General features: G+C 38.9%; 1 protein-coding gene across 1 annotated transcript; it reads right to left on the bottom strand.

Annotated features, from left to right (window-relative positions):
- Nucleotides 1-7,953: 7,953 nt before the first annotated feature.
- LOC141015519 (zinc finger protein 518A) lies at nucleotides 7,954-20,194 on the bottom strand. Its single transcript, XM_073489630.1, has 3 exons — nucleotides 20,048-20,194; nucleotides 14,525-14,603; nucleotides 7,954-12,161 (listed from the first exon to the last, which is right to left on the bottom strand). Exon 3 carries the CDS (start codon nucleotides 12,139-12,141, stop codon nucleotides 8,044-8,046), a length of 4,098 nt encoding a protein of 1,365 aa, XP_073345731.1. The 5' UTR covers nucleotides 12,142-12,161; nucleotides 14,525-14,603; nucleotides 20,048-20,194; the 3' UTR covers nucleotides 7,954-8,043.
- Nucleotides 20,195-20,804: the final 610 nt, after the last annotated feature.

Here is a 20,804-nt window from a genome sequence, read left to right on the forward strand (position 1 = left end):
TAGCTTGTTCTCCTTCGTCTGTTAGCATGTCATTGTCCTCTATGGCGCTGCTAGCAGGCGATGTCTGGTCGTCTCCGTCTCTCTCTTCTAGCTCACTCTCTGTAGTTTTCTTTTTGATTTTGGTTCTTGGCATCTTAAGCCCCTTACTTTATCTTTACTTTGGTAATAGTCTTTACAAATTCGAGTCGCTGTGGGCTGTTTTTATCTCAAACGTCGGGAGCACGTTCTCCTATGCTGCCATCCTCTTTCGTGCCAAACCGGAAGTCCCAGGGTTCTATTTCAATCAATAAACTTTGTGGTTAACCCTGTTCCTAGCCAGCATATGGAAGCATCCACTGACATATGTAAGCAGTTTCTCCACCACTTCTTAAATAAAATAAATGACATCATCGTCTCCATATCACACCTGTGACCGGAAATCTCCTTATCTATACTAAACCCTCTGCCAGTATTTCTTGTTTTAAGCGAATTTCAATGATAGAAGTAGAGGAGTTTATTTCCATCTTAAATTCCTCCACCTGTCAATTAGACATTATACCCACTAGTTTTTAAGATGCAATAAATTGTCCTCTCCTAAAGAAACCTACGCTTGTCCGTCTTGTTTTAAACAATTTTGGACCAATCTCAAACTTGCCTTTTTTATCTAAAATCTAAATTGTACTCAGCACAGCACAGAAACAGCTCTTATTAAGATTACCAACGATATACCGCTCACCACGGATTCTGGGTCTTGTTCAATTTTAATTTTGCTCGACCTCAGTTCCGCATTTGATACAGTCAACCACAATATCCCCTTGAAAATTGTGTTGGTACACTGCTCTTGCCTGGTTTCGCTCCTACCTCTCTGACAGACCTTTCTCCGTTGTAATGGGAGAATTCTCCTCATCCCCAGCCCCCCTCTCATTTGGTGTTCCCCAGGGGTCAATTCTTGGCCCTGTACCGTTTTCTATGTATATTCTATGTATGTGACTTGAAAAGGAATCTTGGGAACCTGTCCTCCAACGTCAAGCATTCCGCCCACAATTTGGGTGTGGTCTTTGACTCTGAGCTTTGTTTTGACGTACATATCACCAAGATTTCTCCAACTTAGAAACATTGCAAAAGTTAAAAACTTTCTATCTCGAGCAGACCTTGAAAAAGTCATCCATGTGTTCATCTTGTCACGCCAGGATTACTGTAACTGCCTGTATATGCAGCTCAGCCAAAAGGCCATCGCCCGTCTCCAGCCTGTTCAGAACTCAGCTGCCAGACTTTTAACTCATTTTGAGAGACATGATCATATCACTCCCATTGTTGCAACGCACTGGCTACCTGGGCCTGCGCTCCGCAGGTAGGACCCTCTTAATTGCTCCTACAGCCCGTCTAGTTACAAAAGGAAACCAGGTGTTTTCTGTTAGAGCCCCACAGCTGTGGAACTTCCTACCTAAGGAACTTAGGCAAACTCAGTATCCTCTTTTAAATCACTTCTCAAAACACACTTTTAACGGAAAGGCCGTTTTACAGGAAAACAGTCTACTTTCTATCCCTCTTCTATCACTTATTTTACCCATTTTTACTACACACTTTTTTATCAGGTCCTATACTGTTTTTTTTCTTTATACACTGTTTTATCAGGTCTTATGTTCTGTTTTTGTATTTTTGTGTCTTGTGTGCATTAGTGAGGATTTTCTTTGCAGTGTTGTTTAAGACTGCATTCATTTTAGCTAAGTGTGTCTAATAAAGTGATGAGTATTTGTAATCTGTAATTTCATAAAGCATCCTATAACCAAGGCTACATTATAGTTAATTAAAAAAAAAAAAAAAAAAAAAAAGGTTAAGCACATGATCGCAATCTGTGTGGTCTTATAAATCATCCCTTAAATATTTGTAGGAAACTGGTTTTAAACACTCCAAGGAGGCCAGTTGTAGTGGCTTACTTGAGAATTATCTACAGTATGCCATCAATAATACCTTTAGTTTATGATTTAGGCCCACATAAAACTGAAGCTAGTGTATAAAGAAATGTATTGAACTGAACACAATTCAGTCAGGAAATCCACATTTTGTCTTGTGCTGCCCTCATGTGGATCCTTTCTGCATCATCAGCATAAAACAAAAATGGAGGGGCAGGTCACTTCATTATTTCACCTCTGTGCTAAATCAAACATATAAATATTAACAAACCATGTTAATGACACCAATAAGTGCACCATCATCATTTACATAAAAGAAAACACCACCACCACCATACTGTTTTCATAAGGTATGTACATTTATTAGAGGAGAGTGCACAACTACGTTGAACAAAAGAATACAGTACACATTGTCAACCTGCCAAAGGACATTTCAGGCACTTAGCATGAGGAAAGATTCAGTAAAGATTCGAACAGCCTGCTGGACACAAACTGTTTACTGTACATGATGAGCATTTGAGGGCTGAAACATAAACTCTAGTTTGTGGTGGAGGACCATTATTCTAACAGCTGAGGGGGCGAAGCAGGAGGCTGAACTGTAAAAATTGTCAATGATTGTTCACTTTTGATTTTAGGCTCATACCACTGACAAAGCTGCTTGAGTAGTGTATCCCCATATAATGAGTGGTTTGTAATTATTATGGTAAATATCTCATTTGTACAGTTAGAAACCCCTTCAACAATACTTTTTCACATTTTATGACAAAACCAAATAGTTCTTTGGCCTGAGATCAGTGAGGGGAAGCAGAAAAGAAAGAGGAAACAAAAACTGAGCTATTTTCACACTGTGCATTTTCATCATGTAAATTAAATCATGTGATCAGTCAGAAACAAACAAAAACCCATCTGAAAAAAACTGAAATAAGACCTGGAGTTCATTTGGTGCTTGAAGCCATTTGGCTGAGAGAAAGTGGGATGAAAAAGTAGTAAATGCAAAATGTTCATGTGGTATTATTGTATTATGCTCATGATTTGATAAATCAGATCCCAAAACTCAATATGTTGTTAGATATTATGACACAGACATGAGTTAAGTTTCAGTTGCAAAAAAAAACTATCAGAAAAATTGATAAATTAGGATTGCAATGACAAAAGTAAAAATTCAAAGAATAAAAATCAAGAATCTTTAGATACTTTATACCCTATTATTTTAACTTAAAGTACTATACATGTATGCATTATTTTAAATTGTAGCCCTTGATTTGAAATTGAAAGAAATGTGTTCAATAGAGCAGAGTCTGAAGAACTACTGACCAAATGAATTATCTAGGCGAGAAGATCAATAAAATCATTAAAACAAAGTTAGGACACTTTGCAGAATGAATGTCAATTCATTATTATTTTTTTCCCCCATAAAACAGAAACTACAGCAAGAAGACTTTTTGTGGAGTAACCATTAATTGGAGAATGGTAGATCTTAAACAGCTTTACATTTGGTTGGGATGGATGGATCAAGATGGTTCACTTGGAAAAAGGACACTATGACCAAGAAAAGATATTTTTTCTCTGGGATGAAAAGATGGATATCAATCTCATGTTTGTTAAGTAGCTGCAACTGTAACTTTTATTGCTTGCAGTCTAATACCAAGCTAGGCTAATCATGTACTACAGCTCTGTACTTACTGTATACAATTTGGGAAATACGTTCAACTTTTTATGTAAAGAGCTGCAGTCCGGTTGTGGTAAGCCTAGCTTAGTATGAAGATTGGAAGCAGGGGGAAACTTTGTCTCCAGCCAAATACATATAAAAGCAAATATGTCCCATGTTGTGTCTCCCTTCTTTTTTATTGTACCCAACAGAAGTGTAGAAATGATAATATGTGGTTTAGGGGGAGTTGGCTGCTAAACTTATTTCTTGACAACAGTCCGGCAGCGTCCAGGGCCTCTTTTATAAAAAGTTTCTTAGATTTACACTTGATCTTAGATCATTTCAGGCTTATGTTCGATTCATAAATGATGCTCAGCATAAAAACTTTTCTTGAGCAGGTTCTAAGAATCCCATTTGTTATGCTCCTATGATCTATAAATCTCAAATCAACTAAAACAGAAGGCATCTGCCTTGTGATTTCCCCTTTATATAATGGCAGCACAAATGAGTGTTTAGTTAGGAATAGCCGTGGAACAAAAGACAAAATCCAACTTTTGAAAGACACAAATTATTCAGTGGACTAAATAGCAGGTTGACAAACAAACCAAGCATGCAGCTTGAGAGTGTGTCTCCCCTGCGCTGTACATCGGTAAATCACTTACATCAAGTAAGACTTGCTTAGTGATCAGATAATTTCTATGTAAAAATAAATAACTGCTTATATGTGGTTTTCTGCTTGAGTCATACTGAACATCAAAACTGATCTGAAGTTTGTTTTATAAATTCGGCCCCAGGTGTTCTGTCTTTGTGTGAGATGGAAAGGTTTAGTATACACTTGCCAGTACAGAGAGCTATACCAAAACCCTTTGCTAACTCAGTTTACCTGACAACCCCCGCTATAGCCAGGGACACTGCACAGAACTGTGCAGAAAGAAAACCTGTTCTTCAAGAAATAGTTCCAAGTGTTAATTACATCCCTGTTTGTGTACAGATTAAATAAACCAGATACAGCATGTAAATAAGTGAGATTTAGAGGTGGTGGTAGGTGTATTTTGACTACTGGAAAGCTAGGCCAGTCGTTTCCCTCTACTTCAAGTCTTTATGCTAAATTAGGCTAAACATGCTCGACTCATATCCAAAAATCCGAAAATCATATCAATCTGCTTATTTCCCAAAATACTGAACAATTCATTCAAGAACAACTTGTGAAAACACCCCATGAACAAAGTAAATGTGTTTGGATTCATTGCTAAGTCACATATAAAAGGGTGGCCTGTAGCTACTACTCATGTTACATCTTACAGGAAATGACTTCAGGTAATTAACCTAACGTAGGAAAAAAATGCCCCGTTATTGATCAGAGCAGTTGACTAAAATGAACATTGAGCAAATGCTGGTGAAAAGCGGACTGTGCTGAGGTCTGAACTTCAGTGATTCGAGGATGGCGGTTTAAACCCATTTTGAATAAAAAAAGAAAAATTTTAAAACATTGGTATGGTTTGCATTGTTACTTTTGCATATTGAAGGGAATGAAACATTCATTCCAAAAAAAGAGTATGTTAAATGTAACATTAAAACAAATGTATGTACAGCATACTGAACTCGATGACAGTGAGCAGGTTTACAACATTAGTACCACATTGATGCAACAAAAAGGTGAAAGTTAATACAGGATCCAAGCGCATGGGTTGTGTTAAGGGTTCAGGGCTCCTACTACATTTGAAAAGTTCACAGAGTATGAAAAACAAAACACCACAGTAACTATAAAATCACTTCTGAAAGTACTTCAGAGTAACAGGAAACTTTATTTAACCAACATGTTAAAAAAGGTATGAAAATGCCTTTCTGTGTTTTTATTTGGTCTCTTGGTTCACTTTGTTCTGTATTAAATTATGTAGAAAAAAATCATGTGCATTTTTATATACACCTTAATCTATTCCTATACAGTTTAAAGATTTCCCACTGTCGCATTTTTTACTTCCACTAAAACATTTGGGATCTGTGATCCAGCCAACCCCCTTGCCATCATAACAACTACCTTGTCCTTATTTTAATCCGTACTAGCAGCAGTAACACAGGTTTAAGTGGCAAAAACATTGTTTCCATTTCCAAGTGCTGTGGAAGTGGTCCAAGTGGCTAAATGTAGTTGTTTTGTAGAGTGTTGTCAGCCCATTTTTCTCTCTGAACACGTCAAACACACCAACCTGGTCAGTGGCCCAAGGCTTCTAAGTTTGATGCTGTAGGTACTTCTCTAGCATCACTTTTAGCGCAGTACTATAAAGAGGTACAATAAAAAGTCAGAGTCAGGGGGTGGTTGAATGGGTCATACACTGAAATGTCGTACTTACATAAGTAAGGTGAAGTAAGTTGCAAGACTGAACGTATTTATTTTAAAGCATTATCTTTTTCTAAACCTAACCGAGTATTTTTCTGTCTTAATCTAACCAAACTTCAACTGTTTGACAGTGTTAATAACAATCCAAAAGTCATAATATTACAACTGTTTGTCAGCAAGCTTTATTTTTGAAAGTCTAACCTGACGCAGAGCCCTTCACATGCAAAACTGATGCAAGAAGGGTAGATAAAGTGGCATAGCTTGAAGCTTAAGGCCATTGACCAAGCCGCTGTATTTGATGAGTTGGGAGTGAGAATGTGTTGGCATGATATAGTAACACAGGGCTTGACATTATTGCCTGCCTTGTTTGATAAGCTGACTAGATTTGGACCAGTCAACCACCATGTGCATTTCTACAGCACTGTCATGTGACACTCATCACACCGATGATCATCCCAAACATTATACTCTTTTCATTCATTCATTTTTATCAATTGCTTCCACTTTGCTGTTAAACTGCTGTCAATAAAAAGTTCCACTTCTTGCAAAAATGTTTCATATTAAAAGCCTACCAGTGGCTTAAAAGGGATAATCATTTAATGTGAAAAATCTGCATAAGTGTTTCCCTGATGGTAGCTTAGCAAAGAAAATTGGAAATTTGTTGTTTGCGACTTGGCCATTATTTTAATACTTGCTTCTATTTGAGAAGTTACAGTAATATGTTTAACCTAGAGCTGAAAGGATTAGTTGAACAATTTATTAGTTGATAGTCAAAAGATAATTGAATCATTAGAATTTTTCAAGCAAAAATGGCAAACTGTTTCTCATTCCAGCTTCTGAATTGTGATTATTTGCTGCTTTTCTCTGAACTATGTAATAATAATAAACTAAAGTGTCAGAGTGTTGGAGTGTAGCGACAGGATTTTTAATTATAATCTGACAATTATTAGTTATTTTGTATTAATCGAGAAGTTGATTTGAGCAAATAATTGTTGTTTCCAGTCGTAATTCAACTATTGTTGATATGACTTATTAATGACATACAGGGTATAATTAGTCATAACCTTCACAATTCCAATTATCAGCATTTAAAAGAATGTAGCTATTTCCCCACTCTAGCATTAAAAAAGGTTTGAAAGTGACTACTAAATCTTCTTGTTGAGCCTTGTGACAAAATTGTGATTTTCATAGATAATTCTTTCTTGACATCCTGCATCATTTTTTTTGATGACCAAACATTGTAACCCAAAAATTATTACAATCTGAATGCAAATTAATGGGACCTTTAGGATATATCAGTAAATTTTGAATCAAATGATGATTCACAACATGAACACAAGCAACAACAAAATAAAATGTTGGATTGAAACTGCATAGGGTGTAAAATGGGCTGATCTTTATTCCTCAAGTAATGACAAACAGTCATGACAGCATCCTTGTTTAACTGATACAGGATTTCTGCAAAAGTATTTTTATAAAACCGTCTTGGCAGACTAAAGAGATTGACGTGAAAAATTTCCGCTCTAGTAATGACAAATGCATGCTACAGGTTGACAAAATCCTCACAAGGAAACTGTAAACTAATCCGGACAATAGAATAGTGTAAAGTGATATCCCGTTCAATTAAAACATCATACAAAAAGGAATAATTTGGACCAGAACATATTTTCATCACGGAAGCGCAAAACAATTCAAATTTGTTTACAAGTTTTAAGTTTAGCTATATAAATAGTTTCCTGTCCTCATGTGCAGGATAATAAAATATACAAAAGTCCCTTAAACTAGGCCTATGCTGTTTTGAAATGTATTAACAAAAAATGACAAACCAGATTCATATGAAATCACCTGAGTAATTGAAACCAACTCTGCATACAACTGTTGCTGACTTTGTCCCCTTTCTTTAAGCTACTCCTCAAAACAACTCCTAATTTCAGTGTACCATTTTCACAGTTCAATGTGACCTGTGTGTGCATGATATAAATCATACTTTCAGCACATAATTTATGCACCTTTCAAAAGATAAACTATGATTCACTTTAGAATATGTATTTACAGGAACAGAAATTGAACAAATGTATAGCGAAACATCATTAAAAAATATACAACTTCAACCATTTGTTCCACCTCAAAAGGACAGAAATCAACCCATTTATAGGTGATGGAAAACTTTAGAACAGTTTATTCCAGTCTCTAGTTGCCTCCATGAGGTGCCTCTGGCCGTGACCAATCCAATCTTCTTGGTTCCTGAAGAGTCGACCACAAAACCAGCAGTCAAACACTACAGGCTCTTGTCTACAATCTGATGTAGTTTCCACTACTTCGTACTTTTTTTTGCTTTTTTTTCTCAACTTCAGTTTCAGAAGGAATCGCTCTCGGACAGAACTCCGAACTGGCCGAGGTCTTGGATCATCACCATGAGACGACGCACCTTTGGTCAAGGAAGTCTTCCCTGGAGCACCAAGCTCAGAGAGTGCTTGGACTGTTTTCTCAGACAGAGAGACCTTGGTAACAGCACCTTTGTACCTGTTAACTACCTTCATGATATTGACCACTTCAGGAATGTCAGCATCTGGATGATTGAGCACCACAACAGGTTGGTATCTACGAGGGCATTTGACCTGCTGTAGAGAACTGAATGGGGCAAGTCTCAATGTCCTTTCAACTTCTTTGGCTACAGGCTTCCATAACACAGTAGTCTCTTTCTCTGTCAGTACTTTATTTGTGAGTCTTCGAGCTTTATTTACTGTTGCCGGAAGCTCGTCAAATAATGGTTTTCTGCGCCTCTTCCTTTGGCTTGGAGGCCGAATTGGCCTTGGGGCTAATCCTAACCTAGGTTTCTCCGCTTCACATGGTCGTACCTTTACATTCATCTGAGAGGGTGACAAGCAGGATTCCTTGACATCTTTCTGTGTGGTATTTTGTATGGTGATCAATTTCTTTACTCCATTGGAGGCATTTGCATTAGTTTTGTTTGACACCAGAAAACACTGGGTCTGAGGTCTGGTGGCCAAAAACAAAGGTTGACTGCTTGAGGTGGGAGCTCCACTTGTAAGAAGGCTACCGGAAGGAGTGACTATTTTAAATATGACCTTGTTTCCAGTAGTTTCATTGGTTTGGCTACACTGAGTCCCAGCCTTTGCATCTTGGTTGTTCAATAGTAGGCCTGATTTGGGTGGAGAAATGTATCGTAGCAAGAATGCCTGCCGGCCAGTCTGCAGGGTGCTGGGTTTGTCTGCATTGCTCACAGGCATGGCCAGAACTGGCCGTGAGTTCAGTGGTAGCTGTGTACTTGCCAGTCTGAGACCAGGAGTACTGGGGGTCTGTACAAAAGGAACAGACCTCTGTACTAAGTAACAAGTTGGCTGGGTCTTTGCTGTTTTGTCCGTAGGTGTATTATGTGGTGTGCTTGAAAGGAGCACAGGACCCTTAAAACCTGGGCTGTTGATAACGTAGTGATTTGAGCTGGTGCTAACCCCGGGTTGAACAGCAGAGAGGAGTGTTGTCCCTTTTTCAGCAGCTCCCGTCTTTGGTGTTGAGACACCTGTCCTGCTTTTTGGAGCAAGGGGTACACTGCTAGGGTTGCTTGATCTTTCTAACCCTGGCTTCATGTAAGAAACATTGATCTGAGGACTCGAAGTGTTGGTTATCAGTTTGAAACCTGGAGTGGCCTTGACCTGCAGTGGCATGGCAAATCGATTCTCAGTGGTCCGCAGGAGCACAGGCTGCTTACCCTCTGGCAGTTGAAGAATTCGCAGAGTGGTTTTTGTCTGTTTTAAAGAATCATTGTTTGCACTTGAAGATCCAACCCTTTCCTTATTAAGTTGTTGGGTAATGATTGCATCTGAATGTTCCTCGACAAAACTCCCCAATGAAGTTGAACTACTCTTCGCTTCTGGCTGCTTTTTGGATATTGGAATACTCTCTTCCTCAATTTTGATAATATTAAAGTCTTTGAGCACTGACTCTGGATGTTCATCCTCAGTGGCAAGATCATCAGTTATGCACTCATTAACCTCAGTATCATCTGACATATCTGACGCTTTTGTTATGCCCTCTCGATTCTTTTCTTGAGTAAACACTTCTCCATTGTTACTTTCTGTGAATGGTTCTGGAGACTCTGCTAATGTCAAGCTAAACTGTGATGATTCGCCAATACTTCCTTTGTATGTTGACTGTTCATACATGTGATCAAAGTTTTGTGCCATGTTAGGTGAAGTGCTGAATGTTTCCTTGGAATAATTGTGAAAAGTAAATACTTCTTGGTTTGGTGAATTTTGTGTGCAGATTTTTGAGCCAGAAGTGGATGGGGATGACTCTGATGATGGTACTGGATTTGTCAAAGGCTTTTGAAAATTTTGGTGGCCATTTTCATGTTTAAGCTCAGTTCTAACCCTATCAGGGCTGTCCTTTTCTAGTGTACTCTGAGAAGATTGGTCATCATTGTCTAGGGTGTTGGAAGAGCAGTTCAGTTTGTGTTCATCAATGAGTTTTTCTGCTGCTCTATCAAACATGGATAAGTCATCTGGAGCCCCACAATTTTTGACAGTCTTTTTTGAGATTTGTATGGAAAGCAATGTTTCCTGAGCTACTTTTGGAGGTGAAGATAAACCAGTCACCTTACCAGCACACACTGTTGAAGTATTAATGATTTTAGGACCACTTAGGCTGGTTGCATCAGAATTTAATGTTGCAGCGACTGAGTTACTATCAAACTTGCCTCTCTCTGACCAGGTCGTTTGACTTGGGTGACTTTGGTCACCCACATGATCAAACTCATTTGCCATTGGACATAACGTATCTGCACAAGTTGAAGTCCTATTATCTAATGGATTAGTTTCTTCCCCAACATCAAGGTTGGCTGGAAGGCTGGAATCAAGGTTACAGACAGAGGTTTCTTCCTCCTCAGTCTTTACTTTTACTGCCATAATATCGTCTTCATCCATCTGTATGCAAGATTCACTTCTTGGTGAAACAGCTGAGGAGCCCAGATCTTCAACAGAGTAATGGTTCTGAGCAGGTGAGTCTTGCTTTGCTGTTGGTATTACTTTGAGAACTAAATGTTTTTTGCCATCAACCATCTTGAATCCCATCACTTTGGTAGTACAGTTGGGGGGAAGGGAGATTTTGTTCTTAACCATCAGAACAGTCAGTCCATTAGGATTGGTCTGACTTGCACCATCAGAACTTGGAGAGTTGTCACACTCCTGTAACATTACTGGCATCAGCTGCTCTGTGTTGTGAGAGCCTTTGCTCCAATTTTTGTCTTTTTTTGCTACAGTCCCATCCACAACATGATGGGCCTCCTCAAAGGATATCTCTGGTTTGATTAGCCTGCCATTTTGGTTTGGTAAACTCCCAGAAAGACAGTTCAATTTTGATATCCTCTGAGCTTCCTGTGCTTCGGAACTCTTTTTTAGCAAAAGTTTTAATGTTGCAGATGCAGATGAATTTGCTGGAGTGCCGCTGTCTTCTATGGCCTTCCGTACATTCCTTCTCTCAGCCTCCTCTTTGTGAACAGCTGCCATGTGTTTTTTAAGGTACTCATGTCTTGCTGCACCATATCCACAGATCTGACATGTAAAAGGAAATGTACCCAAATGAGCTTTCATATGCTTCTGGTGATCCTCTTCGTTCAAGCTGATATGTTTGCATTTTGAACACTTCCAATGACTCTCATTATGATGATGGATGTGCTGTACAAATGTACCTGCATCCACAGTTGTAAATTCACACCAGTCACAATTAAACTGTCCATTTAGACTGTGACACATGATGTAATGTCTGGTAAGCAAAAGCAGGGAGTACTGAACATCATCGTTGCAGAGCTCACATGTAACTAGAGTATTCCTGTGCTCAATCCGATGGCGTTGAAGAGCAGGAAACTCATTTGTGACAAAACCACACAGGTCACAAGGGTATGTAGGAAGGGTTCCTTTATGGACTGCTCGAAAATGTTTGAGGAGATCATTGGGGCTATATGTGGAATTGTCTTTACACACTGAGCATCCAAAACTCAGAATCTTTCCAGAGAAAACAGCCCCCTGTTGAATTTTACAATGGGCTTTATTGAAAGAGAGTTTCTCTTTCTTGGTTGAACTCCCATGTTCCTTAATGGAAGATTCTTCTGCATTATTGAAGAGTGAGCCATCTGTCACTTCTCTTAAATGCTTATATACAAAGTCTTTTACCTTTTCTTTTTCATCCCCTTTTACTGAAATGTTGCAGTTTGTGACAGAATCATGAGGTAATGTGAGGTCTTCTTCCATAGTTGTAAACCTGCAGATATCTGTAAGATAAGAAATCAAATATGTTTATCATTAATACAGGTGAAAGGATCCTACTATTCTAAATGCATTTACGAGTAAAAAATATTAGATATTAGCAGAATATAGCAACAAACACTATTTGCTATCTAAAGACAGAGAAGTCACGCATACTATCCGGTGCAATCAGTAGACTAAAATATGTTCCTGAAAACATTTGAGGCAAGAAATAGGCTATGCAGTTTACAGATTCTTGATTCATATTTGACAGTGGATCTAATAAGGGAAATCTGGATACAGTGTCAGAGGCGAAGCCTTGTTCGTTCCTGTGAAAGCTGCTCAGTGGCACACGAAGCCACAAAGTTCAACTTCCTGGGTATGAAAATTACCTTGATCTTCTGCATAGCTTCTGCATTGTGCAGCCTGTAGAGCCTGCACACTAGAGACTTTCACTGGCCAAGCTGATAACTTCCAGTTGAGCCCTCTGCTTTTTTAAATGGGAATAAATTAAAAAATGTAAAAAGCAGGACACATATTGGGGGTCGACTCATCATGAAATCTTGTTTAAGATGCTAGGGCTCTAGTACAATATCCACTCAGTAAATCGTTAATGCTACACCACCCATGGCAGTATCTGTTGAGCAGGGACCTTAATTATGGTTTGATTGAACAAACGGGTAACTTCGGCTGTAATTAATTGAGAGTGGGCAGCTCCAGAGAATTAAATAAGGTAACTAAAAATATACAGTATTTCTAAATGTGTATTTTCGACCCACCAACCCCTGTTCCCCCAAAATGACCCTGTAACTTAGAGGAAATGCTGTTATCTGTATCTCACCAAAAAATGAAAACACTGAGACCTTTAGTCAAAACAGAATCACTCTAGTCTGCATACCAGTGTTGTCAGTGTAGACAAAGTGACACACATTGCTTGGAAAGTATACTGCCAGGTCACTGAATGCTCAGACTGGTTAGAAGAAATAAATCCAACTCCAACTCTCTCCTCCCTCCTTGCATGTAAATTAATCTCTTACATTCTCTCAAGATTGTCAATACCGTGTTTTATGAAATAAATAATGTTTTATGAATAAAAGTGGCTGCACTTTAACAGTTTTTTAACGGAATTGTCATTTATTCCTAGATTTCTTTATTTGTTCTTTTTCGGTTATGAATGACTGTCAAAATAGATAATAAAAGAATGTTGTATGGCAATCATTCTCTGCCAGGTTTTACCTGAGCCAGGCCATACAACAATGACAGCAATCATATCACATCCATACAGGGTTAGTAGTATATACTGCTGTTAAAAAAAGAAAAAAACTTGTTGTTTTTTTTATTTAAAACACAATGGTATCGGATCTGTACTCGTTATCGGGCGATACCCAAAGCCCAGGTATCGGAATTGGGGAGGACAAAATTGGTATTGGAACATCTCTAGTCAGCACTTCTTGTGATCCCTGCCGCTGCTGTCATTGTTTGTCACTGATTAATACTGCACCATGCTACATCCACAGGTGAATGATTAGTCTACAATGATGCATGGTGTTGACTCGCAGTTTTGATATTAGAATAGTTGGCTGTTCTGTGAATTCCCCAATGAATGATGATATAGTCATTCTAAAGGGTGTGTATTCACAATCGAAATGTAACAGACTGGGCTGTGTTTACCATGTGTATTTGAGGTAGTGTGTACTCTCAGAGTTGCTATAAGGCAGAACTAGGTCGCAAAGTAGGTCGCTTCCCACTGTCACTCTGACGGGAACCTCCACCTGTCTCTTCCAGCTAAGTAAACTCTGGTTCCCGATGCCAGCGAAGGAATTTTAAATCACATAGTTGCGATGGTTGAGGACTCAGTGGTCAGTGACATCGTCTATTGGCCAAACCCTATTTTGCACTGTACTAAGCAATGGCACCCCAAACAATGTTGCAAAACTGTATGTGATGGAGTATCAAGTAGGACCAACACAGACACCTAGGTGGACCAACACAGGCGTAATCACTGTATTTGATTTGAACTCTGCTCAGGACTGTGTAGGTATGTACAGGGATGTCACTTTATTAGCTACACCTATACGTCCGGTGGTTAAAGGGGATCTCTGTCGCTGGTGTGTGTACTTGGCCAAAGTTTGATTGTAAGGAGGGGAAGAAGAATTAAAAGCATAAAAACAATCCGAATAAATACATTAGGGTTCCAGCAGCTTCACTGCTTGGACCCCTAATAACAATAATCTTTTGATAGTTGTTGAAAAAGAAATAGGGTAGAAAAATTGTTTGAAAATGGTGTTGAAGGCAGTAAAATAAGACCCAAAACACAACCCAATTAGTCAAGTTCAAGCTTCATTGCTGAGGTTAATAATTTGTGGTGAAATTTATAATACATCATTACCTGTGCTCCTTTAGGAAAAACTCAAACGTCGGTGCATGTCGTGTCCGAGGACAAACGGCTTGTAGTGTGGCCACGGTGCCTGTAAGACAGAGGCATATAATTCTCAACACAATTTAACTTTGTTTAAATACTGTGTGTGTGATTTAAATAAGGAAAATAATGTTTGGAAAAATGCAGTTTTGGACAATGTGCGTCCCCTTGTTCCACAGCTCGTTTGGTGATTGAATCCCAAATTATCAATACTGACATGTTATTATTAGTGGTCTTATATTATCATTCAATTTCATGAAAACAATAAACTTTCCTATTTATAGAAGCCAGACAACACTGGCTCTGCTGAGCATAATCTCACATGAATTGCAGTTCAAGCTGTGCTGCTGAGTTACAAATTCTTTTACATACATTTTACTAGATGGACATCAAATACTATTTTGTGACCCATTTCACATTTATATATCTCCAGTAGCAATAGCAGTCATCAGATTTTACTACAGAAAACATGTGCAAACAAAATGTCCTTTTGACTCTAAACTCAAACTTTGACATAAACTTTACTGCAAGGGTGGGATACCAGCTAAAGCAGCTCTAACAATCAGGACATAAAATACCTTGTGGAGTTTTTGACCTCAGTAGCATTATGCAGCTGTCTTTTTTGGAAGATCCCTCTTATATTTGTCTTGTGCACATCTATGCGATATAAAATCCTGCTAATTGTGTCACGATATTTCTACAAGTGGCTGTAATGCACCAGAAAATGTCACAATGTGCCAACAAAGGCAAGAAGAATGGAGCTTTTCCATAAACATGTGCTGGCTTGACTGGACTTGGTTTGACTCTGCAAGTCAGTCCAGTGCATTAGGGATTTGCATCTCTATCACAACAGGGCTTCATGCTTGATGGTGTGTTTCTGACTAATGACGTGCTTCTCTGTTGAAGTGGTCAAAGGAATGGCTGTAAATCCTCCTCACCACTATTGAGGAATAGCCACTAACAAAGCTCCACTAATTCTGTGATAAACACGTTTCATTTTCTACAAGTTCTTTGCAATAAAAGTCCCCTTTAGTTACCGAAAAGTTTTGTTATGAGGCAGCAAACTCAGGAAATATTGGGTTTTCACCAGCAGTAACTGAAACAGCTGAAAGCAGACACGATAAAACAGTAAAATACAACAGATATCCGAGAGTACGAACAGGGACACTGGAGGGAAACGTAACTTCAAACCCCAGAGATTCAGTAAGAAACTACAAAATTACAGAGAGCAGACGATACAGGCCCTTTTCACACAGACTCTGCATTGTCGCCACAGCGACGACTCGCCTTTTCTCTGGTCGGTACACATCATGATGTTGACATCCGTGTGTTTTTTTTACGCGTTTCCTCTGGTGTCCACCTGTTAATCTAAACATGTACCTGCCGACTGTCTATAATCATATGGATGCAGTTATAATGTGTTGTCATTGAGATCCTGACCCACCATGCATCATGGAAAGTGACAAAGTTAAGTTTTGTGCTCTAAATTACATAATCACAATCAGTAAACAGCGGACCCTGTCTGGTTCTCTCACTCGCGGGGAGGGATGCTGTTTTGTGGTGGAAAGCCATTCAACTGCAGTAGCCGCCTGGCTCTGCTGCCGGGGACAGACGCTGTTTTTCGGGCAGAAATGTGACAAAGAGTCGGTAGGACAGACAGGATGACAGACACTTCTCCACGTATAACTGCGGTATTTTTTTCCTCATATAAGTTGCCAAAAACACTACCAGTTACCACATTACTGTTGTTTGGTCCTGTAACGTTGCTTTTTGGGTTGAAGTGTGGGACATTTCTCTTTTATTTGATGAGTGAAGGATCTGTTTAGTTGTTGGATTGATCACCATCAGATCGACACACCCCTGATCTGCACCTACGGCTTTTCCATTCACACAGATGCTGTCTTGCCTCTGCTACCTCCGGAGGGGAATTCGAGCCGCAGCAAAACTTTCCGCCCTCTCGGCATCTGTAACTTTTTTAGAGATACTTTTTTTCAGGTCTGCTGCACAGACATGAATTGAGTTTGAGGGGGCAAAGGGGGGTCATCATGGGTTGGCCACAGTCACAAGTTGCCACCGCAGACTGCTTGGAGGCGGGGCGGGTGAACTTATGCTGCATTCCAATTACATGGGAGACCACTCGCCCGAGTTGCTCTTACGCGAGAACATGACGTCATTTCCTGGCTTGTAGCACAAATAGCGTTCCCGTTTGTCTCACTACACGACGAGTCGGAAGAAAATGGACGCCATCAGGGTAGTAGCAGCCTAGTCATTGTTATTGTTATTGTTAGCTACATTAGCCTCTTTAGCAAACCAGCTCGAAAACAAAACTTTACATTGTATTGCACGCACAGCAAGACCGTGCAATGCATAAATTGGTGACCGGATTAAAGCAGCAATGTAATCAAATGTGTAAGAGCATTTAAAATCGACATTAAAACGACCAACTTGGTACAAATACAAAGAAAATACATCAATTACGGGCACAGCCATCTTTGTTTGACGAGTCATTTGTCTATCCTCGCTCAACTCGGTGTACTCGCAGGAGCACCGAGTCGGACAGTGGATATTCCGACCAAAAGGGGGCGTGCCTCGTGAAATGTCGCGAGACAGCTGCGAGATTTCCCACTTCGCAACTCGGGCGAGTGGTCTCCCATGTAACTGGAATGCAGCATTAAGTCCCACTCCAGAGAGGGCATGGCTAAGCTCATCTCAGCACAAACTGGTAATCAAAATGTAAAACTGCACGGATCAGTTTGACTCGGTGCAGCCAAAAGTGCCAGTGGAAAAGCCCCAGAAGACATGAATGTAAACAATACAGGATTTAAAATTCTTTAATTGGCTTTGATTTATGGGTAAGGAAATGCATCCGTCTCATAAAAAATAAATAAATAAACATAACTTCCACAATATAAGGTAAAAACAGAATCACCTGAGCATAATCTGCTGGTGGAACGGCAATAGAGACTATAATAATCTTTAAAATACAAAAGGGGAATAATCTCTAAAAAATCTTGCTAACCCTGGATTAAAAGTATGTCAATTCCAATTAGAAATAACACATCTGCTGAATACAGCATCTCCAGTGTGAGAAATCAACTGCTTTTATCTTTTTCATATCAGTGAAAATTGAATATCTAAAAATTTTTCTCATGCCTACATGATTAATTAAACCATTAAAGAAACCACCTTTGTTGTCCTTGTCACTTAAAAAGTGAAGTATTTTTTTCTGCCTTCATTCTGCGTGTGCTTGTATTGTGTACACAAAGATACACACACAAGTTAACTAAAATATAATAATGTTAAATTATTGATTGGATTTTCACCTATAGCCAGATCAGTTCAGGCTCCTTTGCACCATTCAGATTTAAAGCCTGCCATTTGCTTTACAAATTAGTAACTTCAGAGCATATACAGGAAACCCCCCTATAGGTGATCACTTTTACAAGTGAGAGAGGCTATACTGCTATAGAAATATGAAAACCGAAACCAGTGCCTTTAGCATTATAATTCTTTAAATGACAGAATTAATGTAGTGGAAAATGTGGAGCTGAAATAATTAGTCTATTATACAATCAATCAGAAACCAATTTGCTAATTAATTTCTAATTTAAGTCCTTATTTTCTACAAAGCATTCCCATGCTGAAGCTTCGTAAGTGTGAGGGTTGGCTGCTGTACTTTATCTAACATGACAACTCAATTATGGGAACTTCAGTTCGCTAACACTGTCGGACTCACACTATGCAATTAAAAAAGAAAAACAGTCATAATTTATGCAGAAGAACCAAAGATGATATCTTTTCTATTCCATTCTTTCTACTTCCTTGCAAAAACTTGGTGCATACATTACCCACAATGCAACCAATCACCAAAACTTCAGTCAGATTCAGGTGTGTTATGCTAGTAGCAGCTTAGTGACATTACTCAAGTACATTTTTTGGACTTTACAAAGCTCCTTCTGGAGCAACAAATGTTTTATACAACTGTTTCCACATATACCATAGTACTCCCCACCTGGAAAAACACTTGTGGAAAACCAGTGCGATCCCCTTTAATATCTGTGTGTTTTTGACTGTCACTCAGACAAAACAAGTAGTATGAAGATATCACCTTGACTTGAGGAAATTAGAACATTTTCTATTATTACTATCTGGCATTTTAGGGAACAAATGATTTAATTTATTATTCAGCAAATATAATTAAATTGAAATATATATATATATATATATATATATATATATATATATATATATATATATATATATATATATACACACACACAAACACACACACACACACACACACGTATTTGTGAAATAGTCAATTAAGTAGTATATAGTATTGTTTTCGGGTTTTTGAACCCCACAGAGTGTCTGTTACTAAATAAAAGAGCATGAATTCCATTGAACAGAGAATGTCACATAAACGAGGATGTATTGAGATCACCAACAATCAACACAGGGAGGTGATTTCCCTGACATTTCCTGTGTTCCATAGGGAGCCTACCTGACAACCATGCAGGCAAATAGGCATAATTGAATGCAAAATGCAACAGGGTCTGCTCTTTAACAACAAAGGGTTAATTGCAGGTATTACAATACCTCACTCCAACATTACATTTTCAAGTATGTAAGATCAAGGGCAGACCTGTAGCAACCTACAACTCCATACCTCTCTGTCAGCTGTCAACACTGTGGATCAGGAAGCCATGTTGGGGGAAAAATGGCTGCCATGATTTTATGACTTATCTGGAGCACTAGCGGCTTCAGTCCAACAAAAAACTTAATTTCTGCTTACATTATTTTGACAAACATTAAGGCTGATTTCAATCATTAATATCCATAACACACTTGAAAACACGGAGAAAATTACACTACTCAAATCAAATTCAACTATACAAGAGAGCCTACTTGGCTTTTATTATTACAAATAAAACTGCATGAAACAAACTAATAGTGTAATAAAGCTGAGTAGGACGTTAGTGAACACCTGCAATGTAGACAGGTAGGCTGGCCCAGGCCCACACCATCTAAATGGGATACAAATTAAGCTTGGAGATGAGAGGAAAAGTTGCATCGTTTCATACACACTGCAATTACACTCAGGCTCAGTACCACAACACCGGGACAAGTACAACATGTTGCAAAAATGTGAATCTCAGCCTTAAAATTACAACTCCTACATCTTAATTTAATTTATTTTTACTTTTTCGAGTGACTTGCTCCATAGTCGCTTAAGTTTAGGAAACGCGAGGGAACGCTGCATTAGTGGGAGAATTAAAGGCTGTAGACAGACAGCAACAAAGGACTCCAGACTACACGCTGTGATATTTTATTGCACTGTGGCAATGTATATCTCGATACATGGAAAATATATGAGCCACTTCGCGACAATGTTAGTGTCTGTTGAGTTTAATAACCAGTTATTTTACACCAAAATAAAGCCCCCACCCACGCGAAGATATTCAAAGTTACAGAAAATCAGTTATTTCTTACTATGAACTCGATGGAAGTTCAGGCGGCGTCACGTCAACGTCCGACATCATAAAAAAGGATGTTTAGGTAGAAAACACACACAGCAGAAACATTTCCCTTCCTCCTCTCCTCTCTATGGAACCACAGCGACGGCGGCCATGACAGTCCATCCGGGTACTGCTGTGCTCTTGACACTCATGTAGAAGCGGATGAATATGTATTGCTCGTCAAATACCAAAGTAGTGCCATGAAGGACATTTTTCGTAAAAAGCACATTTAAAACAACTTTCACTTAAGTGGACATATATTCTATTTTACGAGACGTCCTTAAGAACCTGACTGTTTTTCGCAGCATGAAGCTTACGTCATTCGTTGCCCGTGTGTGTGTGTGTGTGTGTGTGTGTGTGTGTGTGTAGGCTACTAGGTGGAAGAAGAAGCAATGAGCAGCAATGGCGGATATACGCCATTTCCTCTTGAATGCTTTACATGTAGGTTGATATGCCTTTTGCTGGTCCCGAAAATAATTGTTTCTTGTTCGCCTCTAGATATCCTTCTGTAAACTTGGCTTTCTTTGTCTTTTTCTCTCTATCTCTCTCTCATATAGACTGGCACACAGTCTCTCTCTCTCTCTCTCTCTCTCTCTCTCTCTCTCTCTCACACACACACACACACACACACAAGCACATGTTAACAGTAATGGAGGATGTGAAGCTCATACAATGTTACCTCATCTTCCAACATTGTAACATTCAGCAGTTTGCACTGCCAATGTTTCACA

Source organism: Pagrus major, chromosome 20 (assembly GCF_040436345.1).
Source record: "Pagrus major chromosome 20, Pma_NU_1.0".
NCBI lineage: Eukaryota > Metazoa > Chordata > Actinopteri > Spariformes > Sparidae > Pagrus > Pagrus major.